Genomic DNA, 27,384 nt, shown 5'->3' on the forward strand with positions numbered 1-27,384 from the left:
CCAAGATTAAGAAATTGCATCTTGTACAGTTGTATACCTTTCTTGTACAGTTCTATACCTTTCTTGTACAGCTGTATACCATTCTTGTACAGTTATGTACCTTTCAACACATGTATCATAAACTCAAGTTTTGTATGACAGGTGAAGATAACGAACAGTGAATACTACTCGTTTGATCACCCTTTTACAAGTTTAGAATGATGATCAACTCGAAATGATTTCTAATCATGTACATGCTGATGGACAATATCCACTTCTTTATTTCCTGCAATACTGATATGCGCAATGCCCTATATTTCTTAGCGAAAAGATTTCATGCGCGTATTGATGCGTTGTAAGATCGATAATACATGTATATAACAGATAGATCAAACCTGCTGATCCATTTTGTCAAAAAGGAGAGTTGAACTGTTTACATCATATTGCAAATAGTCTTAAGGATGTATACTTCTGTAGTATTTCTATTCGTATTTTTTATTGGATGTTCCGAATCTTCGTTATCTTCAAATCCCGGAATCTTCAATGAAGACTATATGGATCCAAAGACTGTGGATCACAAAACGGTTTGTAACAGATCATCGTTTTAGATATATTTGTTTATCACCCATCGTATATCGCAAACGTATAAACCGTGTAAGCTTCCTGTCTGAAATAACTAATAAAGCATTTTGCTAATGTTATTGTGTGAAAAAAATCAGTATCAAGTTGAAACCATCACGAGGAAGGACAACTAGGTGTCAAAATAAACACATTTTAATGTAGAAATATTTTAAAAGACAAGGTCTTTTTTTCTAAATAGCGCTGAGCAAATACAAAAGAGAAAGAAATCTATTCAAAGAGAAACACCAAAAATAGCTGTTCTATAGTACATATGAAAGCCGAAGACAACGAACAGCGATCAATCTCATAACTCCTACAAGCAAGTTTTTATATTCAAATTCAGAGTACTTGTGCGTGGAATAAGAGTGGTGTTTAACAAAGTAATTTTTGGATCACTACATATAAATATTTCCCTTATTTATTTTTGTTGAAGAGGCAGCTATCTATGATTTCAAAAAGTCTAGCCTATGTCAAATAGTATTTCAAGTTATGTCTTACGTAAGTAACTTATACAAACATGTAGCTATCTGGACGGTGGTATGAACATTTGGACACAGTGAATAACACCATCTGGGACAATTCTTTTGAAGACGTGGTGGTTTTATGTGATGAATCAATAAGTCTAGTGGATGTCATTCATCGTTGGATTCCGTAAGACATTTTTTTCTAATGCAAAGGATAAAGATAAAGATATATACATCTTCATAATTTAGAAATGAACATAGATTGTAAATTATCAGGCTGTGTTTATCTCAGTGAATGATTTCCTTGCGTTGAATGAAAACCTCATTGTGATTCAAAGCAGATGTTTCTGAACTGCCTTTATGACAAAAGTGAATATACCAAACAGTATTCTATCTCATAATACTATCAAAAAATAAAATCAAAAACAGGACAAACAAGCGTCAATGACACATCGTAGTGTTAGGGTGCTCAACACAAGTAAGTGTTCCCTGTTAACTTGTCAAATCTGCCGTGAGAAATAAATCTTGATCAGGTAAACAAAGCAAATTTGTGGTCAATACTTGTATCAACCAGTTAGAATGACACTCTTCAAACAGCATCCAATCAAATGTCATGTAGTATATAGAAATGTTCATTATAACGGCCAGGGAATTTGCAAAAATGCCTACCTTAAGTAAGAACATTGAAACCCCTCAAACCATGAATTAATTAGTCAGTAGCCTCTGTTGTCTTCAAAATTATTGATCATACGCGGAACAAGCTCTCGCGAATTGAATTGGTTGGAACGCATAAAAATCATATGTATGTGATGATGGAATATTGTTGTATCGGCATGGGGCGTTGAAAATAGAGTAATCCACTTTGTCATTGACTTGCGTTCATTAGCATTCATATTCAGTAAAACATCCAACCATGAAGCAACCGTGGAATATTTCTTAGTGTCTTATTTCAAGTTCCATTTGATGTATGGACCCAAAGCAATAATAAAAAAGTCGATGTAACTAATTGCCGACTTGAGGGCCAACGTAAGATATTTTTTCGTTTCAAATGTACATTTTTAGGTAATTCTGAGTTTAAAGAATGCAAAGAAATACTATATATTTGACGAACACGCCTGCTAATTCTAACAGGATGTTCAAAAACTTTAGCTCCAAATTTATTTGCATATTATCAATGAGGAACTCCAATATAGTTCTAATATCGACAGGGGATGCTTACTCCTCCTTGGTACCTGATCCCACCTCTGGTGTGTCCAGGTGTCCGTGTTTACCCAACTATCTATTTTGTATTGCTTATAGGAGTTATGAGATTGATCACTGTTCATTATCTTCACCTTTCATCAACTTCAGAGTATGGAAGGTGAAAATTAGGAACAGTGATCAATCTCATAACTCCTATAAGCAATACAAAATAGATAATTGAGCAAACACTGATCCCTGGACACACCAGAGGTGTGATCAGATGCCTAGGAGGAGTAAGCATCTCCTGTCGACCAGTCACACCCGCTATAATCCCTATATCTTAGTCAGGTAAACGGAGTTATCTGTAAACAAATTCAGTGTGTTAAGAACGACCTAACAATCGGTATGAAACACATTAGAAAGCATTGGGTCCAATAATAGGTTGTATTGGCAAACTAGATTGTTATAATGACAATATAATGTGCGCAACTTCTGTATTCCAGTGTATCGCAAAGCCTTTGTATTGTTTTACATGTAGGTCTCTGGAAGAGTGTCGAACCACAGCGGTAAGATTTCACCCCGATACGGCCCATTCACCTGAAGCAGCAGTCATCCGGATGTCCACAAATGGTTTGTATCTACTTTTGAGGCATCACTTATCAAAACTTCTCTCAACTGCACATATGTGTTTATGTTTGTAAAATCCTTTAGAAAATAGAATACCGTAGTATTGAGCTTGTGCTCCTAATAACATTGAGAATAATATATTCAAACTTCTTTCAACCAAACTCATATGATTATCTTTGTAAAAACATAGTACTTAAACTGTTATCCTAATAACATCCAGGAAGAGATATTTTAGAAAATCACTTGACAAATATATATGATTTAGATTATATTCTTTGAAAGTACGATCCTTTAATAAATTTGGACTTTTCAAGAGACCATAGGGAGGTTTGAAGTTCGGTACTATGATCCTCACCCAACTGAGGGATTCCTGCTTGTACATAAGAAAAGGCACCTTACTGATGGCCACCATATCATTACTCGCCAGAAGGATCCACGTAACTTAAACGATGTTATTGAAAAAGTTATGTCAGCTCTCAATATGAATATTCGGGACTTTTATGTGAAATCAAAGGATTTCGGTAATGATTATATTTTAACAACTGAACATACCAAATCCTCAATCATTTAACCTTAAATACAATCCAATAATGATTCCAAGCCATTCCTTATTCTCATTTTAGGTTGCGAACGTAAAGAAGAGAAAGGAATCAAGCTGTAAATTACGAAATATACTTAGCATGAGTCTACATTGCAAAGTGTTAATTCTTTTTCTTTTACATCGTGGTATTGTGTACATATAACAGGTTTCATTTCGCAGCTATACGTCTGACTGTTTCGGCAGTGCTACAATTTATACAAAATTTGCCAATAAACTCCGAAACACTCACTCCAGAGTTACTGCTTGCACCTTTAAAATTGCTTCATATTTGAGGTGAAGTCCGTAAGGTAGTACTTATACGGTACCAATTTTGATTTACCAGATGCTCAAGCTGAAATATTGGAAATCCGAAATAACAAGAAACTTGTAAGAACTAGGAAAAAAACAGAGTGCCAAAGACAGGAGCCAAATTCGTCTAAGGATCAGAGCTATGCATGAGGGAGATAATCCTTAAATTTGAAACGAATTTCTAAATTTTATCACAGCAATTAAATACACATTCTTATTTTCAAGCTAGTAATGAAGTACTTAGCTACTGGGCTTTAGATACCCTCGGGGACTAACAGTCCACCAGCAGATACCTCGACCCAGAGGTTATAATGTAAAACTTCTACGGTACCAATTTTGATGCACCAGATTTGCATTTCGACAAATATGTATTTTCAGTGATACTCAAGCTGAAATGTTGGAAATCCGAAATAATAATAAACTTGTAAGAACTAAATAAACAGAGTGACAAAGACTGGGGTCAAATTCGTCTAAAGATCAGAGCTATGCATGGGGGAGATAATCCTTAATTTTGAAATGAATTTCCAAATTGTAGCACAGCACAGCAATTAAATATACACCCGTATTTTCAAGCTAGTAACGAAGTAAGATACAATATACTAGATTAGTAAATGTAAAATTAAAAACCTTCATTCGTTTTCGATATAAACCCGGTGTCTCGGATATTGCAGACTAGCAAGAAGAAAATATATACATCCGGTTTGTAGTGATATTTTGATTTACTTTCCTGGTTTGTCACAATAAAGTCCACAAGTGTTTCATATTCGACAGTGTGCAGATTTATTATTGGAAACTGATCTATACCTCTGCTATAAATCCGTCAAATCACATTGTAGAAACTACAGGTATGATCTTGTGATATTTCTGTAAAACATCAGTAACAAAACTATCTAGACAATATCATTTTGGTAATTCATTGATTCTTTTCATGAACATATTCTATTCTGTTTTCTATTTATTCAATCGTAATGAAATTGAATTAAGCTTTGCGACATTAGCATAAATGGAGAAGAATAATAAATTAATATTATTACTTGATATTTACAAGCAATGACAAATTTTCATGGATATTTGATACAAATATTTTAACACAATTTGTATTCTCCGTGCTGTATAGTACCTTTGCATGTTACTTTGAAGGCAACTCAACTTTTTCTTCATTTATTTTTCAGATGACGACTGAAGTATTGGGTTTTGCATTTTTCGTTTTCTGTCTACAAGTACAGATTGGGTTTTCCCAACCTCTTCGTATCAAACGTAACGATGAGCGATGCATAGCGGAGGATTACACGATCAATCTAGAATCGTATTTGAAAGATCAATGAAGCGATTTGGAAAAAAAATGTACGTTAGCCTTTAAATATTTCTCTCAGAATACTATTAAAAAAACTCATAACATCTGGTACTCATTCTTAAATCTCTACACCCATTTTATTTGTGTGTGTTGTCTATGCATTGTTAGTATATTGACGAAAAATGAATAATTGTGAAATGTAGTATTTGTACCAGACTATATCCTTCCATGGAAGTGGTCAGCCAATCCTTCCTGTTTTCCTGTCCCTCCTATCTCCATTACCCCTCCCTTCCAGCTCTCTCCCCATCCTTCCCTTCCATCTTTCTTCTTATCTCCTTTTGACATACCCAGTATTCCCTCGTTCTCTCTATCCCCTGTAATTGTTTACTCGAAATGCCTTCATTCCGCTAAAGGATTTCAAAGGAAATACACAGTATGATCGTAACATCCAACAACACTTTAATTGGATGTCTAGGGGTCGTTCATTGATAACAAATTTCAATAATTGATTAAAATTGAGATTAACGCCATAAACCCTACATTTAATCAGAAAACATATTCCTTTTGTATGACTTAAGTAACAGTCTTCAACGTCACCATATTACAGTTAGCCGTCCCCACGTTTAATGACAGCAAACCCCATACTAACGTTTAGATTAGTAATTCATACTTGGATTTATGTTAGTGAATTAATGTTTACCGTGTATTACGTGTATCTTGACACAGTGTCCCCAGTGAAGTGAAGTGAATTGATTATCACAAACACTTATACAGGCTCTAAATGTCACTTGGAAATTACAGGAACAGTTAAATAAATAAAAGTAAATGTTTATTCGGTATATACATACATATATACATACAAAGGATAACCCATGAAATCTCAAAAGCTTATTTCCAATGGGGTTGTTTAGTGCACATATGTTTGCGCTAGGGGGTCATTTATGTGGGAGGAAACCGGAGTACCCAGAGGAAACCCACATGTCCGAGCAGGCGACCGGCATACACTCTCACATTTCACAGTTCTTATAGACATCACAATTTGATGCAAAACATGTTAATCTTCCCATCAAATATGTCTGCCACCCTTTGCACTAAGTAAATGTCTCTTTCTTCATGACCTTCATGCTATCATTACCAGCTTCCTATTCAATAAAACATTCATCCCAACGACCCTCGTTTTAGTTATTTCAAGCACAGCCGTAGACGCAATTTTCTGCAATTATTCGGAGAATAGTAATGACTTTTTTTTAGTTTAGATGGATATAAATCTGGAAACACCTATAATTTTTGATAGAAAATTACTAATTTTGTTGTAAGAGACTTTGTGTCAAACATCTCAAGATAGAGACTGAGTCGAAGACAGCACAATCTGTAACATCTTGGCCAGGCAACGTTTAGCACAGTAATAACTTACATTTCTAATATAAATTATTGTTACGACATGGGAAATTGTGCAATGAATTTATTTGAGATATTTTGAGTCGACATATCGATCCTACCTATCATTGGGTCAAATACTGTCTGATGTGTTTCATACCGATTATTAGACCGTTCTTGACACACTGATTGTGACTACAGTAACTCCGTTTATAGGGCTCACGGCAGGTGTGACCGGTCGACAGGAGATGCTTACTTCTGCTAGGTACCTGATCCCACCTCTCATGTGTCCAGGGGTCCGTGTTTGCCCAACTATATATTTTGTATTGCTTATGGGAGCTACACGATTGATCACTGTTCGCTATAGTCACTTTTCATGAATGAAAATGAGCATTGTTAATAGATAAAACGCCGTCGATATATTAAATGCTATATCAAGATTTTTTTTCTTAGAAGCATTTGAACAAATTCTGTTTCATATGAATAGAAAAACAGGTCATGAAACATAGGAGAACAATCTGTGCCCATGAGAATTCAAACATACTGTTAGAAGACCTTATTACCAAAGACTACATAAGTATTATTAATTGGGAAATGTGTCATCTTTTTTATATCAACTTCAAAGTACTTGTGAGTAGAATGAGCCTAGTCTTTACCAAAACAAAAGTGAAGGTAACGAAAAGTCATAAATCCCAGATATCCAACGAAGAATTCAAAATTAACAGTAGGGCAAACACGAATTCATGGACCAGAGCAGAGATCGGGGCGAAGATTAAGTATATCCTACTGACCTGTCACATCCGCCGTTACATGTAGCCCTATATCTTGCTCGGGTAAACGGATGAACCCGTAGGTAAATCTGTATCTAACAAACGATCTAACAGATGGCATTGTCTTTGAAATATTTTCCTATATGTACCGGAACCTTTCGAAACTTGTTTGATAGATCATTATTCTATTCATACGTATGCTCTCAAGAAATTGTAAATATTTTGATTTTACTATCTTTACAATAGTGAAAGAAGATTTTTCAAAGAATATCCAAAATCTCGAAACACAGATAAAACGACTTACAAGTAAGTACATCGAAGTAACATATCTTTTTCTCTTATTTTGTAAATTTACAGTAAGACGGATTTATAATTTTTCGAAAATAAATGTAATTGCATTGCCATGGATTCTATATCAATGTTCATGATTATGTTTACTGAATTTCCCAGATTGTCCTCGGGGCTGGAACAAACATGGCAGATCATGTTATAAGTTAAACACACAAAAATCAACATGGAAAACTGCTGATGTAAGTAAAACAGACGTCAAAACGAGTAGTTCAGGAAGATTTTGAATTTTGTAACGATTTATTTCCATTCAATTATATAAAAGCAGAATGTTGAGATCAGAAATACAATGTAAATCTGCGTGAAGTTTCGCATTTTATACACTTATGTATCGCCCAAATAAAATAAGGATATTGACAAAGTGATATCAAATGCGGACGGAAAAATAGGCAGAGGAAATGGTGTCTCAACGCTCATAAATTATTGTCTGATGCATGCACCGTGTGTTTCAATAGATCTAAACATGTGCATTATGTTCACACACAAAAAGCATGATATACGCAACATGAAAAGAAGGCATTGTCAAATAAGTCTTTGGATGAAACTATCTAGACCTATTCATACTTGGAACGACTAGGTTGAATCAAACTTTGATACATTCATACGACATAATTATGTAGCTGGTTTTGCTATTGCTGTACAAGAGCATTTCTTTTTTTCCAAGGAAAGCATTTGTTTATGGTAATAGGAGACGGATAATGTATTGTTATTGGGTTTTGTTATTTCATGGATTCTTTCAAAAATGATTTTGTTTCAGCAATTCTGCCGACGTTTGTCAGGAAAACTAGCTGAAATTGGCACAAAGGATGAAAACGACTTTATAAAAAATCTCATTAACAATAACCCAGGAACAGGTGATTATTCGCATCTAACAAATTGCATTTGACATTCTGTGTACAGTATCTATAAGTTTTATGTATAAACGAAGCTTCATTTTTAGCACGGGCCTGGATAGGTGGGGCAGACACGGTAGAGGAAGGTACATGGATCTGGACTTTTTTCAGAAATACCGCTGAGCTTTAAGAACTGGAACAAGGGCGAACCCAATGACAGAAAAGGAAAGGAAGACTGTTTGGAAATACTGGGAATACTCAACGGACTCTGGAATGACTTATCATGCTCAAATTCATCAGTGTCTGTTTGTGAAAAAGACTTGTAGTATGTGTTTGTGTGTTTATGTGTCTATATGTGAGTATATGTGCGTGTTCTATAGTGTAACTAACAACGAAAGGGAATCGTTTTTGCCTTCCATAGATTGTACGCATGGTTATTTTGTCTGTAACTTAATCAAAAGTACTGTCCCCTAAAATCATCTTCGTTTATCATAACTTGTCAAATGAGATGGTCAAATTTTAATATAGAGTTGTTACACATGTATATATTTTTAAACAATGCATCTGCGTTATTATAACACTGTACTGTACTGCTAATTTCTCGATCAATACCTGCAGTTGTTTACACTTATAAAACTCTTTTTCAAGTGAATTGAAAGCTTTACTTCCTGGTCCAAAGTGGATTCATGGTTTGAATTTATATAGGGCACATCTTCATGCAGGGTAACACAAGACTGAAATTTCTTAAATTACTGTGCAAGCATTCCCACAAATTTGTTTAATTCATGACCTACGTTGATCAAATAAATCTTCTTTTTCTCTAGCTAATTCAACATATGTTTGATTGTAAAATTTTCTCTATTTTCTGAATTTTTATCTGTACGCTTCAGGTAATAATTCATAAGCTTTTAAGATCACTGCCTTGTAATAATATGAACTCTCAGTTATGGCCAGCGTCCAGTAAATATCGGCTGCTTTGCCAGTCAAGACACTTAGTGACGAAGTGGACCAAGCATATCACGATCATTTCAAGATATCCGGAGCTTTCTCAAAATTCCAGAAATATTTGTACACAGATTATTTCTAATTACGGAACTAACCTGATATTTTAGCAGCATCGAATTCATTTCTGACAGGTAAGATTGTCGATCTGTGCTGTAATTTTAATTTCTCTAATTCAAATTTCCTTTCTATTTCTCTTTCAGCTATTTCACTTTCTTTTTTTTTTCTCCGGTTTCATTGGGTTTTTTCATTTCTTTCTCTCTTTCCATTTTCTTCATTTTCATTTACTCGCTCAGCATTAACTTTTTCATTTTCCTGTCTTTCATTTTTAATTGCATTTTATCAATCTGCATTATCTCATTTTCTCTTTGTAATATGAATTTTTCTAGTTGTAATTGAAATTTGAATTCCGTCATTTTCGCTTGTTTAATCTTAACTGTTTGTTTTGGAAAATCATATCACTCAAAAATATTTTCTACAAGTATTTTAGCGACCGTTATTTTAACATCTTGTTTATGCATTGCAGATTTAATCTCTAACCCGAAGTGCACAGATAAACTAATTCAACGCATTCTTTAAGGTATCGAGTACATGAACATTCGGCGAATCAAGAAGATATGTGACGGAAAACATGGTCATTGCTGCTGTCTGTGAAATTCAATAATTCAGAAAAAATGAAATACAAATCTTGAAAAATGCAATATAGTTTGTTTCTTATCACCGACAACTCCAAATTCTGTTATGGGTCACAACTAGCTCTTAAAGCAGCAGAATTTATAAACAAAGGCTATCAAACAATTAATTAGATTTATTTACAATTAATGATTGAAAGAAAATTGTGAAATACTTGCGGAAGTTGAACAATAGACATCAAAATCCGTGTCGAATTCAATTTACACTCACAAAATAGTTAGTTCCCACTTATCGAAATAATCCAAAAATGCCCAAAGTACTTGTCTAACCAGAGTTTTTCATCATAAAAATTCACAGCGCATTTATACAAAGAATGAATTTTCTAATACAATCTTGAAAGATAATGATGCAATTATTACGTCAACTTTCTATTAAAGAAGTTAATATCGAGATCTAGAACAATCTAGATTGCACATGTCAATTGAGTGGAAGCAGTACCGTTACACAATAATATATAGTGGCTTGCATAATTATATATGTGGATGTAGTTTATGTATCATGTTACTTATGAAATATATCATTTAAAGATTTATCCGTGTAAACTTCAACACTTGCAAATGATATGATATGAAAATTTAAAGAAAATCACTCACATTTCTTTTTCAAATGTCTTGCATAAATATTGATCATTAGTCTTACATTGTTGAAAGTTATGATACATCTATTGTCATTTAAAATCAGGATCAAAAAGTTTGTATTAATACGAGCATGCAGCATAATCTATGGGACCTAATGTACATTTTTGGATCACTGCGTCACAAGGCAAAATGACATGATGATAATTGGCTTGCGCAGTCATCGATCAAAGACTAAACATGTGTGACGAGAAACTTCAACAGTATATTTTTTAAAACAAATATTTAAAGAAAGTGGACAAAATAAATTAAAAAAGAGAAAATCTTATGATCGATTACTTGTTGTTGACCACATCTCTCTCTATCTCTCTCTCCCCCTCTCTCTCTCTCTCTCTCTCTCTCTCTCTCTCTCTCTCTCTCTCTCTCTCTTTTGATGTTCATTTTCATTACTGTCGATTTTATATTGTAAACTGTAGCACTTAATGTCAATGAAATAAAGTTATATTCAGTTGATTTTGCATAGGAAATCACCTCTGATATAAATCACTATACACGTATGGAAATGCAAAATTGTCTGAAAGGTTGCCTCTTTCTGGGCGCTTCTGGATATTTTCATGAGGCTGATTCAAGACTGAAATCACGTATTGAAGAAACGAACAGGCATATTTTATTAATTCAACAATTATCAAAACTTCTTCCCTGTGTAAGATCAAAATCAAGCATCTATAAACAACGGATCTACTTCATATCATAGTATCTTAAGTTGCCATGAAGAAAGAGGGAAACTGACTTAGATCCGCCATAGCATGTCCGATACTGTACTCTCATTTTGCTATTTCAGGGTAGTTTATCGAAAACGAAAATGATTTTACGATACATACTTATCAAATAAGATTCCTTTATAACTCATGGAATTCACCTCACACATGAAACAATACTAAGGGTGTAAACAGTAACTTTGGAGCAAGCGTTTTTGGAGTGTATAGGCAACATTTGTTTATCAGTATAAGATACATGTACTTGGATCAGATGTACTTTTTAACAATGTTCAGACATAGATTATACGTAGATACAGTTTATGCAAGTCTATTACTAATAATTATAGTCGATATCTCAATATGTTTTATGAAAACGTGAAGATGACGAACAGTGGTCAATCTCACAAATTAAGAATACAAAATTAAGAGAAGTACAAACAAGGACCCCTGGACACACCAGAGGTGGGATTAGGTGGATAGGAGGAGTTAGCATTCCTCGTTGACGGCTCACATCTACTGTGGGTCTTATATCTTGATCAACCATTTTTTTTCAAAATGTTTGATGCATCATTTGTCAATATAATATGTATTATGAATTAAACATCTGCTGATATTCCACGGAGACGGCGATAGAAGGTATCAGCTATTACGTTCCCTTCTCCTCTAGGACGAAGTATTCATCACTGCCCAGCGGTTGTCTTTTTCCCTCAGTATTTTCTCCTTGGTGATCAGAGATACCTCCGATTCCTATCTGTACACTTTCGTATCCATCAGACTGTGTGGTTTGAGAAGGAACTGGTTTTGGATGGTCATAGTATTCGCTCCTGTCTGAAATATCAGTTTCTTTCAACAGATCGTACACACCAGGTTCAAGTGCTCTCCCTTGTTTTTGTGTGAATGTGTCCTGTGAATGCGTTGGCTAAAACAAAGAAATTTGCCGTAGATAGTGAGTCTAACTTTATATGTTGGAATATCTATTGAATTTTGATATATTAAAACAATGAAGTTTTAGCATATGTGATTACATGGATGAGACTTTCCAAAGAGGTCATTCCCTGAGGGGTTTAAAATCAGGATTCTCGTGTACAAACTGCAACCTAAGTGCCTTTCACGCATTCATGGATCAGGAGCCGGTCGACGCCGAATGCAAAATACTAGTCACCCGGGGTGATCCGGCGCCTTTGGGTTCTGTGACGTCGCAATACCGTTGTCAACACGGTCTTATCACCATGCAAACACGGAAAACGCCGGTTTCCCTACGGTTTGTACACGGTGTCATGGATTGACAGTCCGGGATGATCCGGTATCCCATCCGTGAATGTGTGAAAGGAGCTTTAAAACGGTATCTCACTGCGTTACTTATTACAGAACGCATGCGAATTTCTGAATCTTGTCTGTCGGTTTAAGACCATTCTCTTCATATATTTCATTCTAAATCAAATAGTGTGAACCCTGATAGTTTCTTTCATTGCTAAACTAACAAGAAATGATTTGAATTACACATTACCATTTCGTCGATGATTTCGTTATACACTGCGCTTTTCCTGTCGCCCTTATCTTGAATTAATTGTTTCTCCTTACCATCCTTAGTGTGGTAGGTGGGATTTTCCACAGCTTGTGACAGCGCCTGTCTAAGTATGTATACAAATTCAAATGAGAAGAGGAAGTTTCAAATTGAAGTCGAGAGTTTCTGTCATAAGTTAGAGTAAGTTTATAACATCAACTAAAACTCTTCTTCACTAACACTCTCTCCATTAGAAACACAATTACTCGTAATAAGATTAAGTCCAGTAGTTCACAACGCTCACCCAAGTCACCTTGCTCACACATAGAATGTTATACTAATAACTCGCTTTGTAACCACCCCCACCCCACCCCACCCCACCCCATCCCCACCCTCTCTGACACCAAGAATTATGGCATGAACAAACTTGAATCTAACTTACTTCAAACAGGGTACAGTTATAAAAAAAATCTTAGAATGACAAATTGTAGAATTCAGGTTCTTGAGTTTGTGTAATAGAATTGTCCAATATAGTCCAGTGTAAAACGAAAAGTACATTCCGGTCCCGATCCCGGGGTTTATAGGTATCAACAAAATCGCGAGGATACTTGCGGATTATTTTAAGAAACGTTCGCATTATTATGCGTAATGGTGCATTAGAGTATTTTCGTCGATGTTAAAAACCAGACCGTGGATTTTGTTACTTGTACATGTAGTATGATAAACTATGAAAAATAAAAATAATTGACAATTTCGACAAATCATGCACTGGTATTAAGGGAGTACTGGTCTATTCAGTGTAAGGGAAACGGTGATTTTTAATGCATATTCATGAGAGAGTGACATTTATGGTGGATGTGCGCAAGCGCTCGAGAAAAATGCTATTTCAACATCGTGGGAGATGAGGATTTCGTTTACAGTATGCAGTCGTACTGAATAAAAATGAAATCAACCCCCCTTCCATTGGTCAAAGGAGTTATCTCTACCCTGATTTGAACTATCAAAAAAAATTATGGCAGTTAGAGTGTCAACCATTTTAATAAAAATATTTGAACTATCAAAAAATGATAGGAGTTGGGATGACCCCGAGGCACTCTCCCATCAGAATAATCAATGCATCGTGATATATGCAGCAGGAATGTGATCATATGGTTTAGGTACCGGGACCTCAATTGTTTTAAATATATTTCAACCATTACGAAATGGGGTTTAGGATGACTCCCATGACACATGACCAACAAAATACTCAATGCATCTTGATATTTGCAGCAAGAATATAATTATATGGCACAGGATATGTCATATGGTAATTATTGGGGATCTGGGTTAGAATAAATACCCAGTACCCCTTGTTTTTCGAAAGAGGATACTAAATGAGGCGGTCCTTCAGATAAAACGGGGCAAAACTGAGGCCTCGTGTGACAGCAGGTGTGCCACGATAAAGATCCCTTCCTGCTTAAAGACAGTAAGCGACTTGCGCCGATCATAGGCCTAAATTTTGCCTTTCACCAGCAATGGTGGTTTCTCTATATGCATTCAGTTACAGTCTTTAATGAAGAAAAACACTCCTTTTGGAAGAGGGTAAAAAACTACAAACAAAAAGAAACACAGTTACAAACTAAGTAAGAAAAAGTATGTTCTGTGCTGCGCGCCATATTGTGCGATAACACGATGCAATAAAATATCATCAACAATACACAGTGCTTAAAGGTGTAAATTACACATGTATAAGTAAACAACAATTTACTAACTCCATAGGAGGGGACAGAGTAGCAAATATGTTGTTAAAACTTCCACCGGGAAAGTGTGGAAAGCAAACAAGGACACACTAATATAAAAACCAAACCGACCGAAAATAAAACTCTTGGCTGCGGGGCACTACAATATGAGTGAAATATTGTCGAACCGGACATAAAACAATATATAATCAACCAACCAGCCAACCAACCTAGTTACACATATACAACGAATATTAGTATATCTAAAGGGAAACACTTGCCTGCGGGTCTTACTTTTTTGACAGCATTTATTAGATTTGCACTAATATAGCAAAGAATAGCAATTTTAGTTTGTTATCATTAGAAAAGAAGTCATCTAACGCCTTTATCTACTACACATATAATCAATCTCAGTGGCGGATTTATATTTTCAAATTTAAGGAAAATCGTGATATCTTGTTTAGAAAAATGTACTAAACGATAAAAGAAGCAATCATTTCTTCCACTATTGGAGAAATAAATGACAAAAATATTTTGATTTCTTGAATTACTTTATTTGGAGAACTTAATGGTTTCAAGAAAACCCTTAAAATTTGCGTCATTTTACTAATTTCATCTTATTAAAGATGATAGAAAATAGGACAAATGACTTAAATAGAAGTCATATTTCAAGCCCTATAAAATCTGTAAATTCCAGGAGCTTCCTCAAGGCGGCCCCAAGACCCACTGTCTCATAAAGTGGCGTCCCCCGTAACCGCAATTCCTGCATCCGCCCCTGAATCTAATAAATATTGAATTATAAAAGGACAAACAGTAATTTCCTGCTTTTATAATTGCCTCAATTACATTTTTCCGATTGAATAAAAACTTACTTGGGAAATGCTCTCTTAAGACTGTGGCTCAGGTGAGTTAAAACATACTAAAACTATATACCTCTTCTGTAATCGCTCTTTTCTCTGACAACCACAAACGAAAACCAAGACAGTAACAGCAGCTCCGAATACAGCTCCTCCTATACCCGCTCCCACGATAGATCCCACGGAGTGCTCTGTGTAGAACATTTGCCAAACCCTCATCAATAATTTTTACACATATAAATAAGGAAAAATTAAAACTGTCAACATAGAGCAGATTATAATTTTTCTTCGTCACAACTTGAGCAGAGACACGTCATACATAGTAAGAGTAAAGTGTACTGTCACGTTCACATTCATGTTTTTTCTTTCTTTCACAGTTCAAGTTGAAAGAAATGAAAACATGATATATATCTATTGCAGAGTATCTGAGTAAATGGGAACAGTAAATTATTGTTTAATTGATTTTCTATAAAATCAACCATGATATCATAAAACTACTTGAATGATTCATTTTCAGTTCAAATGATTATATCACATGAACGGCCCACACTACGACTAACATATACACAACGCAATCAAGTTACGTTGTAACTGGGGTGACGGAATTCAAATTCCTAGCGTAAACAAATTGGTTGTATCACTCACAATGATACAGAGTTATTGAACATCGATTTCACCGACCATCTATTACTTCCATGTAACACAGCACTCTTTCAATTATGTTTGCAAATTTAAAGATTGTAAGATAACAAATATGAACGGAAACGCTATGACAGTGCTGTTGCGAAAACGCGTAGATCAATGTTAAGGTCTGAAATCAGCATCAAGTATTTTAGTACAAAGTACTAATCCTTAAAGAAAACTGTTCCCACATGCAATGCTTCAGTGTAGTTTTCAATTATCGGATAAACCTTTATGTCTCATTTTGTTCATCTTACAACAAAAACAGCTCACCGAAGCTTGTTTTTATTTAATGTGACAGAAATACAGTGTCTGAATGAAATGTGACATTCATTAAAGAAAACAAATGACGAAAATCAAGGTTCAAAAACAAAAATGGGGAAATAAGCAAATATAAAACGTTGTCATTTCATTGCAGAAGATGGCATACCTTTATTGGAAGAGCAGGTTAACACTGCAGTCCCTTCATCAGAAATTTCATTTGTCGGAGTCGGTGTTGGACACGGTACATGATTTAGAAATACATTCAACAGGATTTGATTAATGCACTTTGTAGTGGTATAACTTATCTACCATTTGATAATGAGTATGTGTGCACTAAAACATCGTTTCTTGAATAAACACAGTTTCAGATTGAGAAAGATTGTATCCACCACTTAACGTGTCTAATAGATACTCCTCTGAACCAAACTGTGGTGTCACATTACATGACACTGATTCTGAAACACAATTGTTTTTAATTTGTCGCTTCACATGTGTTTCTTCATTTGTGTCACGTCCCGTCGAGACTTTTTCACTTATATTGAGATGACACTAGCTGTAGGTGAAGTACCCCAAATTTAAGCCTATTCTTAGCGCTTTGGGCCGTAGTAGTGATGGTTTGTTAGCGTGACAACGCCTGCCGCAAAACAGATCCTCTGTTTAAGGCCATAACCGTAACACGTGTTATGTGACTCTCATTTCTAAATGTGGATTATTTTAGCGAAGGAGCAATCAGTACTTATGTCTTTGCCTTAGGTTTGACGCTGTCATAAAACTAGCATGGGTCAAACTCCTGCAATGGTGACGTCTCCATATGAGTGAAATATTCTCTAGAGGGACGTTAAACAATATTCAATCAATCAATCAATCAAACAAACTCCCGACTTCATGATGCGAACGCTCTACTACTGAGATTCAGTGCAAAATGCAAGGTGAAGATAACGAACAGTGATCAATTTCATAACTCCTATAAGCAATACAAAATAGATAGTTGGGCAAACACTAGAGGTGGGATCAGGTGCCTAGGAGGAGTAAGCATCCCTTGTTGACCGGTCACACCCGCCGTGCGCCCGAAATGATTTGCTTACGTCCACCTGACTGAAGAAAAAAATCTATATAAGCATTCATTAATAGTTTGAAATAGCAAAAATTATAGGTATTGGACAACAATTCATTAAGACAGAGGCCTTACGGCAGTCAATAGGAGATACTGATTTCTCATACGGCACCTACCCCAACGTCTAATGTCTACAGTGCTCCGTGTGTGTCATGTCCTTGATATTAATTCGTTTTGCCCTTAAAACCGAGAATATAGCTGTCAATTCAAGCTATAATAGAAACATTTGAAGAACTTCGACATGGTCTTTGAATGATTTAATATAAGTTCCGCACAATGTTTGTTTCGGGTTTGTTGACTTTGGGGGGGGGGGGGGGGGGGGGGCTTTGCTATCTATATGTATAATCCATCAAAACTAGAACATACAAAAATGTAAATCATTCCTACATTTGAAAATTGTCACAACGAAAATAGATTTCCATCATGAAAAGGTGAAGATAACGAACAGTGATCAATCCCAACTGGTATAAGCAATACAATATAGATAGTTGGGGTAACACGGGCCCCTCGATAAATCAGAGGTGGGATCAAGAGCCTAGGAAGAGTAACAATCCCCCTCTCGACCAGTCACACAAGGCGTGATCGGCATTCACCGAACAAATTCTTATTTTATTCTGTGTCATTTCTTGCGCTACATATCAGTCGATGACAAAAACATAATAAACATCAGTAATTTGTTATAACTGTCTACTTACCGTTTCAATGTTTATTTCATTCTTTCATATATCTATGTTTCCCCAACTCTTAATTGTGTATTCCTTATAAGAGTTATGAAATTTATCATTGTTTGCTAGCTTCACCTTTTCATTGGTATAAACATATTCTACATTTATCATGCAAACCTGTGCAGTTGAAAATTTGAATGACAATTCAAATTTTAAAAGGGTTAGGAAAGAACTATATGTCGTGGAGGAAAGATTGTTTAATAAAAAAAACTCTAAATCAGCACGAATTTTCTGTGTTATCCAAAGTATCGTCAACTGTTCTTTCCCTAAGTGTATGTAGTCGAGACTTGGAACTGATTCAAATGTTGTAAATTCATTACTTTTGGGTGATACATTTTCTCCCCAACTGAACACCGATTCTTGAAATATTTGTATGAATTACCCGAAAATTCGATTGAGCATTTTTGCATATACTTCAGTCTTTGGCCTTCGTTTTTAAATTCCTTTTTTTAATTTTTGAGGCAAGATTATATAACTTGTACAATTTTAAAAACTGACAATACTTCTCCAATGTTCTTTTGAAGTCTTAAATTCGATAATATATATTTTTTTCATATTTTAAGTGCAAAAATGGCATCATTTATTTAAAATCTGCTAACGTTGAACTTCTTTTAAGAAGACATGAGTATATATTGTTATTCATTGCTTATGCTGTATTGACATAAACAGACACAGCTACATGCAGTAAATGTGTTTGAATGGTAAAACTAGCAAAGGATTTGAAGTGTAAAAAAACCCGTCAATTTTGATACAATAAAGTTCAATGATAAGGACCATGACACCTGTTTTTCTTTTTAGTTTCAAAATCTCCTTCCATGTAGTAATTAAGAAAATAATTCCCCCAAATTTATGACAATACTACCAAACTATCGTCATTATGATAACCTTTCAACTACCCTTTTTACTGATTTAATAAAGGTAGAGGTAGCCAAAGACAGATGTATGTAACCTCGTGCATTTATTTTACTGCGACATACTCAAACAAAATATATAGTAATTGCCTCAAAACATTAATCATAATTTGGCTTTGACTTGAAAACATTAACAGGATTCAGCAAATATTGCAATTTATAATATTTTCCTATCCCCCGCCAACAAGGATTTGATATAAATTACATGGTAAGCTCGACAAATTGCTTTATGAATGAAGAACAGGCACCTCTGAAATATAAATATATGCATGAAAATTATTATAGATTAAACAAATCACTTCTATTGTTTAATGATATACATACCTGACGTAGTAGCAATGTTTGTAGATGGATCGGGACAAGAAGGTGTAGTACACCATCTACGACAAAACCGATCTGAAAAATAGTAATTAATGTTAAAAATATTGTGTCAATATTGCTTCTTTTTTCTACACATTTGTACCTCTAAATCCATGACATCTGTTAGGAAAAAAACCCACGCACAAACAAATCACCCTCTCCAAATTATCAGCGGTTTGACGACCTAGAAGTATGTATCAAACTATATTCATAAGTTATACTTAAGTCAACACAATATATATATTTCAAACATTATCGGACGGATGAAGGTGACTAGTTTTGGGAAGATTTGTGTGAGTATACAGTATTTCTGTGCATGCGTGTCCTCTAATGATTTCTGCCTATACGGATAACAAATGTGTATTTAATATTCAGATTCAGAGCTATAAAACTTTTGTGGGTATGCATGATCTCATACTCAAATTGTTCTATGTTCTCTGGATTGCATTCCGACATTTGACGAAAGAAACTGGACATAATATGAATAGATTTAAATGAACGCAAATGTGTCACGTGAAACAAAGGACGTCTCTTACGTCATAAAATGTCAGAATGTAATGAATTTTACATAGGTGAAAGGAAGAAACAATTCTTAAAACTCATTGGAAAAAGTGGGTGTGTCGGTTTTGCAGAGGGCATTCGATTCCTTTTCGACGTCTTCAATATCATCCAGAACAATATAACTTTGTACATACCATTCCCGTGGTTCCGCATTCTTTGGCCAATCGCCTGGTGAGGAGAATTTGAAATGCAATTTCGCAGTTACTCGACAATAGGAGATTATAGGGTTTGGTTGGCTATTTGTTTTACGTCCTGTGGAGAATTTTTCACTCATAGTGAGATGTCACCATATGTAAGTAAAGTGCCGCAAATTTAGACCCATGTTCAGAGTCGTAGTAGTGAGAGTTCTTTAACGTTCCAACACCCGTCGTAAGACGAGACTTCCGCTTTTAAGCTCATATCCGAAAGACCTATGATTTTCATTTGCAAGAACAAAGTGTTTGGCGAAGGATCAAGCGGGGCTTGAACTCATCACCTCCCGTCTATGTTGTGTACTACTTGCACTCACTTGACACCTGTGGCATATATTGTTCTAGAGATCATCTTTACTTCTTTAGAATGGTTGCATCTATGTCATTCAAGATTGTACTAAAAAATTCCTTCTTAATATGTAAAACTTATACGGTACCAATTTTGATGCACCAGATGTGCATTTCGACAAATAATGTCACTTCAGTGATGCTCAACCGAAATGTTTGAAATCCGAAATAACTATGAAGTTTTAGAGCTAAATATAGCTGTTAATTTTTATGATAAAAAAATTAGGTTAGACAAGCGCTTTTTGGAACATAACTGGGAAGTAGGATTCTGGAATTAACTATTTCGTGTGCATAAATTCAGTTCAGCACGGATTTTGATATTTAACGACTGTAAGTTAGTATTTTGCTGTTGTTACAATTATCTTTTCAACTATAAATTGTAAATAAATCTTAGTAAATTCTGCTGTTGTATTATATAGGGAATTCTGACTCATAACACCTAAGAATGATTGATTTATTGTATATTGTTTAACGTCCCTTTCGAGAATATTTCACTCATATGGAGATGTCACATTGCCGGTGAAGTGCTGCAAAACTTAGGCCTGTGCTCGGCACTTACGACCTTTGAGCATTGAGAGATCTTTATTGTGCCACACTTGCTGTGAAACGGGATCTCAATATTTGCGGATTCATCCGAAAGACCGCTCCATTTCGTCGCTTCTTACGATAAACAAGGGGTACTGAAGACCTACTCTTACCCGGATCCCCACAGGAGCTCCCAGCTACGTAGCGAATGTTCTACTAGTACTCTTAAAAAGTGGTTATATGGTGTTTATCTTGCAATAAATTTCTTTAAATGTTTACATTATAACCAATACCTTACAGTTAAATTGTTTTAAAAGGGTTCTATGTCGCCTATGTTAAAAAAAAACACTTCATAAAATCAATATCTCATATTCTTTTTGTTCTCGTGATTTCAACACTTAAATGCATCAGTATCAGATTGAGAAATATTGCACAATGGACGTCTTTTTCGTACTTGAATACATTCGAAGCATGAACTTTTTTGCTTCTTACCTTTCACTCTGTGTATTTTGTCACACGTTTCACATGTATAGTCACCACTATAATCATCATCACCATGGTAATAATCATCGTCATTGGTCACACAAACTATTAAGGCACAGGAGTTATTTACAGGTATACAGTATTCAGTACATTAACATTACAGGAGTTATTTACAGTGATACAATATTCAATACATTGACGTTCTCAAAAGTAGAATTCAAGTCATTAAAAAGTTATCTGAACTTCGTTTCTTCGTATAAGGCTTACAAGTACAACTGAAACACAAAAAGATGCTTATAACATTGAGTTTCTTACCAGAACAAATATCTGTATACGTCATGCTCAACAAAGTAAATTCTCCATATATGAAGCAGAAAATCACTATAAAGAAAAGGGCATGGATTTTATCAGCGAGTAGATATATATAAATATAGTAGCATCAAGGTGTCGCATTGAAAAATAAAATATTGCTCAGCCACCACAATTGCGTTTTATAAACGAAATTAGGCCGTCTTTGATTTACTTCCTGAGAGTTTTCATTGTGAATTGTTGATTTTGAAATCAAAGCCATTGGTTCAGAATTTCGTAAATTCTTATTTTCATTGAAAATCCTAAACATGTACCTTGCCTTTAAAAAAGTTGACATGGCTCAATTTGCATAATTAGCCACTAAGTCTCGATATCATATTAAATATTTGTTCGATAACATTTATGCATGCATTGCTCTTTGTATTCACAGTTGTATGCATACATTGCTCTTTGTATTCACAGATTATCGATAAAGTCTTCAACGAGATCCTGGTTATCATGGATTATATTTTGCTAAAGATTATCTAACATGAAATATTTCATCATTACTCAACCTCTCCTACTTGCCGTAATGATAATCATTGTACTTCAACAGTTTTCAAAAATTCACAGTGGTCAAATTTAAATTTTGATTCAAAATTACACCAGATAGTTTCATTTCTTTTGGTTATTACATAAAGAGAATGATCGTATATTATGTTTCAGTAATAGTAGATTTCTACATTATCAGTATGATTCACTTTAAATAACTCCATCTTCCTTTAACTTCATGTGTGTTCAGAGCAGAAAAACTGCGGTGATGTCAATATTTTGATTTAATCAATAACACGGGATAATGTACATGCTGTTACTTTTTAAAAAAGATTTCAAACATATATAAACAAAAGTATGTGTCAGCATCTGAGAGCCGCACTTTTCGTTAAACAGCATAATAAAAATGCATAAAACAGGTTAAAATGCATTTGATAAAGGACCAATTCGGAGTTGCAAAGACAAAACATATTGGGCCGGATTTGGTTTTAGTCTTTACAAAAAGAGTATCCATTTATGACTTAGGTCAAATGAATGCAATAAGTTGTTTTTCATACATCGTAGTGTTACTAACTAATATATAGAAGACTTTTAATAAATACCTTACACTACAATGCACGTGGTGAATGATATATGCATTGTTTGCGACAATCTGGGGGCAAATTACTTAATAGTAAATATTTTTCGCCCAACAGTAAAACAAGTCATTGATTAAGAATCAAAGGGAGTGGTGTTACTGTTGTGTAATCCAGCAGTTTAGAAACTTTACCGAAACTTATATTTTTTTTTTATACATGGTACGTGTACAATGTACTTAAGAAAACAGAACGAATTATCAATGTCCCTGAACAAAGCCTTCCACCTCGAGACATAGCTCCACTTGATTGTTTTTGTGTGCAGGGAACTTGATTTCACATAAATGCTTTTTATATAAAGAATGAACATGTTTGTTGATTAGATTACTGAAGAAAAATATACACAGTTTTATGCAAAATTAAAGTAAACACAGGCTGTAACTAACGGTATTTATCAACTATCTATGTATGCATCAATTAACGCGGTATGAATAATATAATTCCATAGATCTGACGAAAACTTCAGCAAAACAAACAAGAGAATATTGTTTGAGAGCATACATGCACCTACACTGAGCGTTTCGTATACCCTCGGACGCAATCGTCGTATGCTCGGACATTTTGATAATGAATTTGCTATAAAATTTGCGTGTTAAATTGTTTACCAATCAGACATTCACGCAGAACCTCTCTTTTGTATTTATCCTAATTGGTGACCTCTGAGGTCAGAGTACATTGGAGATTACTTTTCAAAAGACAACAATCCATCAATCTAGTTTTTTCTGCTGATTTCACCGGTTTATTGCCTCAAATCCACCCTGATACGATGCGATTATATTCATTTACCACCAGTTACAGTTTGTTTTGCTTTAATAACGAGTTGAAAAGGTGAAATTAAACGAAAGATGTAAAACTATTGCCTGAGGTGATGTGGACCATGATAGAAAGCGATGTAGTTGAATGAGCTATTCTTAGCACATGTAATACCCGTGTAAATATGAACCAGGTTTTGAAAAACATTTCCCCTAAGTTTAGGTCGGTTTGTTTTTGTTTGGTCTTTTTTGTGCATTTTACCCCCAAGGAAGGGATGCCCCTTAAAATACTATAAGGATTGTAACGTATCAAATTATCTAAACAAATCTTATAGGCAGACCTGCCTTGAAAGCCTTAAAAGCCAAAATTCCTGTCAAAATATTTGCTTATATGAGACAAATGCCCTGTAGGTTAATTTTCACTTTGAAGATTAATTTCAATATTGTAGATAATGAATCATAGGTTCAAAATGAAAATTTCAAATATATGTACGACAGAAAATAACTAAAGAAACTTGATCCCACCTCTGGTATATCCAGGGGTCCGTGTTTGCCCAGCTATATATTTTGTATTGCTTGTTAGAGCTATGAGATTGATCATTGTTCGTTATCTTCACCTTTCATTGATCATATTCGTTATCTTTGCCTTTCATAACAATTTGACTTTTTTCTGGAAAATTGTTCTCTCCTCTATAGGTCTTTTCCTTTGTTACGCAGAATTGATCGTATTCGTTTTGAAAATTTCAAATAAATACTTCAATATAAATATATATGATTTAATTGTGGATATCAAGGAAATTATGTTATAGAGAAAATAACAAGCAAAGGAACCATTGTCCTTGACACCATGTTTCAATATACATAAATATTTATTTATAGAAAATACAAACTTTCAGCATCAAATAGTCTACCAATTGTTTAATGTTCCCAGTGAATGAAAGACCCACACAAGATATAATTCTATTTTGTATAAAGTTTGATTAATTAAGGACCTATAAACCTGTGACGTCACATGAGATTGGAAACCTTAAAACTTTTTTAGAATAACTATAGCTGAAGAAATCTGAAAAAAGAAGACCCGAAAGAACTTTCTATATCCAATAAAAAAAAGGTACTCTTAAAAATCATAAAGTCGTGATACAATTTGTTATAAAATAGCTTACAGTGAAAGGTGGAAGACAGCGAACGGTGATCAATCTCACAATCTCATATGTTTATTTCATCAGCGCTGTGACGTCAGAAAAGTTATATGATTGGAAGTCAAAATCATGCAATACACAAACGTCCAATTCCCCATTTTTTTTAAATTGACTTAATAAAAACATGTGTATAGGAGTAAGAAAAGACACGGATAACGGGAGTGAAGAAAGCGGAGAGGAGATGGAGATAAGGAGGAGGGACTTAGAGGTGGAAAGTAAGGGAAAAGCGACAGAAAGAGCGCGGGCAGTGAGGTAAGGACCTCTTTCCCCATGTCCTATAATAACGAATATGTAATTCATAAAATGTCACAGCAACTACTATAATGACTTTTGATCTTCAATTTTCTGTGCTCTTATTAAATCATTACTTTCTTGGGGTAGGAAAAGGCGAGCAATGAGTGAGAGAAGGAAGGAAAGGGCGAGAGAAGGAGGAAATGACAAGCTTGAGGAGGCCCTACCCACCTCATAATACCAATAAGAATATAATTCATAATTCTTCACATCAACTACTGCCATAACCTTTTGTTTTTTGATGTCCTGAATTTAATGGTCACTTAAAGGACGATCGAGGAGAATGAGTAAAGAGTAAGGGGGATAAGAGAGGACTGCGGGACCCATTTTCGTTGATTGTGGATATTAACAAATTCGTATATACACGCATGGTTTTCCAACATTGAATTATCATATAAAACTGTGCATTTCATTTTGGTTTGAAATTCGTGAAATATGGGTACCCATATATTCTACAAAAATCCATCTCCACGAAATCTAATGAATTTAAGTCGGTATGAAGTAGAGAGAAAAGAGACTGGGTAGGAAAGAGTTGGTGGAGGTAGATGAACGCGCCCCTGACCACTCCCTTCCCTCCTATGAAATAAATAGATATGTTATAAATGAAGGTTTACATCAACTGCTATCATGCCTTCCAATTGCTAATTCTCTGCTGTCTTCTAAATAGTTTCTGAATATGCAAAATTATCTGAATTAGTAACATATGGTGGTGTATTCCTGATGGCAAAACAGTTGCCATATGCATATCTATATGCATCACAACTAGATGTATATGTGGAGTTAGAAAAAGATCTCGACAATAATAAACCTTTCCTTTGTTTTCCTTCCTTTAAAACAGGATACACGATTACGAACACGTATTTTAATAATGAAGTGGACTCGTATAAAAGTTAAGTTGGAACTTTAAAATCAATCTGTGAAATGAATGTATAAGAGGTCAAAATAGATTGTATATTTACTTTATACCAACATAACTTAGTATACCCTTAACGAAAGGATATATTTCTGTTAAAATAGGTACAATATCGGGTGTCAAAAGGTCCGTGTCCGCTCTATTCTTACTTTTCTATTCTTTATAGGATTTGTGACATTGATCACCGTACGTTATCTTCACCTCTTCTATCAACACAATTTTGAGAATCTGTACAAGTATCCAAAACCAAATTGATAGCGTTAACAATAACTTCTGCTATCAGAGTATATATCTATACAGTGCAATGGAAGAATAATCTTATTCAGGATGAATTACAAAACAGTGAGAAAAAACTTCAAATAGTCTTTTCATTCACCAAATCATACCTTATGCAATCTTCATTTGATCAGAAAAATTAATTAGAACTCTACATAAGATATTGTTTAAGAAATACTTGGCCTACCTAGTGTGTTCCTCATGTTTCATGCCCAAGATCAAATATTGTTTCAGCACTTCCTTATTGCAACATATAATGCATTACCGAGAAATTGTATAGAATATCCAGTCTTATGTATTCACATAGGATTTATAGTTATCTCTCTTAGACCATGTTAGTAATCGAGGCGATCCGTCTCCGTTTGACCGTTATTGGTTCTGTAATTTATAGTTCGTAGTTCCCGCACTCGAGATTTGCTTGCCCCAAGCACATTTAACAAACTTATGAATTGATGCCTTCCTGCATCATGTGTAAGACTAGTTGCATTTTTTTTCTCAGCAAACATTTTTCCATGATAGTATAAGGCATGAAGTCTTTTAGCAATATATAACTCATATTTTGGTATAAAGTGGTTTACTATGCGCAAGGCTAAATATGTGTTCTATGTCAGTAAAATCACCTTTCCTGTACATTGTTTACCAGATTTTCAACCCAAGTTTATAATACTTAAGATGTCCTATATAAAAGCAACTCACGGATTATATCTAGAATATTTTGATTATTCAATTTAATTTTATCATTGTCGATCCAACATTCATGTTATTTTTAAATTGGAGTGCCTTTGTATCACTAATATTGCACATATACCCCACTTCTGCTTCAT

At 34.7% G+C, this 27,384-nt stretch overlaps 1 protein-coding gene and 1 long non-coding RNA gene across 2 annotated transcripts; one reads left to right on the forward strand and one right to left on the reverse strand.

Annotated features, from left to right (window-relative positions):
* Positions 1-348: 348 nt before the first annotated feature.
* On the forward strand, positions 349-10,084 carry LOC125655316 (uncharacterized). The gene is made up of 11 exons (XR_007362690.2): positions 349-563; positions 1,124-1,251; positions 2,785-2,876; positions 3,188-3,394; positions 3,497-4,607; positions 4,935-5,106; positions 7,450-7,509; positions 7,654-7,733; positions 8,309-8,405; positions 8,492-9,520; positions 9,913-10,084. It is a non-coding gene; the product is annotated as an uncharacterized LOC125655316 (long non-coding RNA).
* A 95-nt stretch (positions 10,085-10,179) lies between these two features.
* Positions 10,180-26,796, reverse strand: LOC130047866 (uncharacterized). Its single transcript, XM_056143507.1, has 7 exons — positions 26,748-26,796; positions 21,970-22,035; positions 21,664-21,759; positions 19,511-19,582; positions 15,568-15,682; positions 12,920-13,043; positions 10,180-12,331 (listed from the first exon to the last, which is right to left on the reverse strand). Exons 1-7 carry the CDS (start codon positions 26,761-26,763, stop codon positions 12,059-12,061), a joined length of 762 nt encoding a protein of 253 aa, XP_055999482.1. The 5' UTR covers positions 26,764-26,796; the 3' UTR covers positions 10,180-12,058.
* Positions 26,797-27,384: the final 588 nt, after the last annotated feature.

The sequence above is a fragment of the Ostrea edulis genome, chromosome 7, assembly GCF_947568905.1.
Source record: "Ostrea edulis chromosome 7, xbOstEdul1.1, whole genome shotgun sequence".
NCBI lineage: Eukaryota > Metazoa > Mollusca > Bivalvia > Ostreida > Ostreidae > Ostrea > Ostrea edulis.

What these genes read in the sequence shown, in the direction of transcription:
- LOC130047866 (XM_056143507.1), bottom strand. An exon ending in GTATACAGATATTTGTTCTG is followed by an intron (nt 21,760 to 21,969) that starts GTAAGAAACTCA and finishes GTGCCTTAATAG; the next exon opens with TTTGTGTGACCAATGACGAT. An exon ending in ACGAAATCATCGACGAAATG is followed by an intron (nt 12,332 to 12,919) that starts GTAATGTGTAAT and finishes TCTTTGTTTTAG; the next exon opens with CCAACGCATTCACAGGACAC.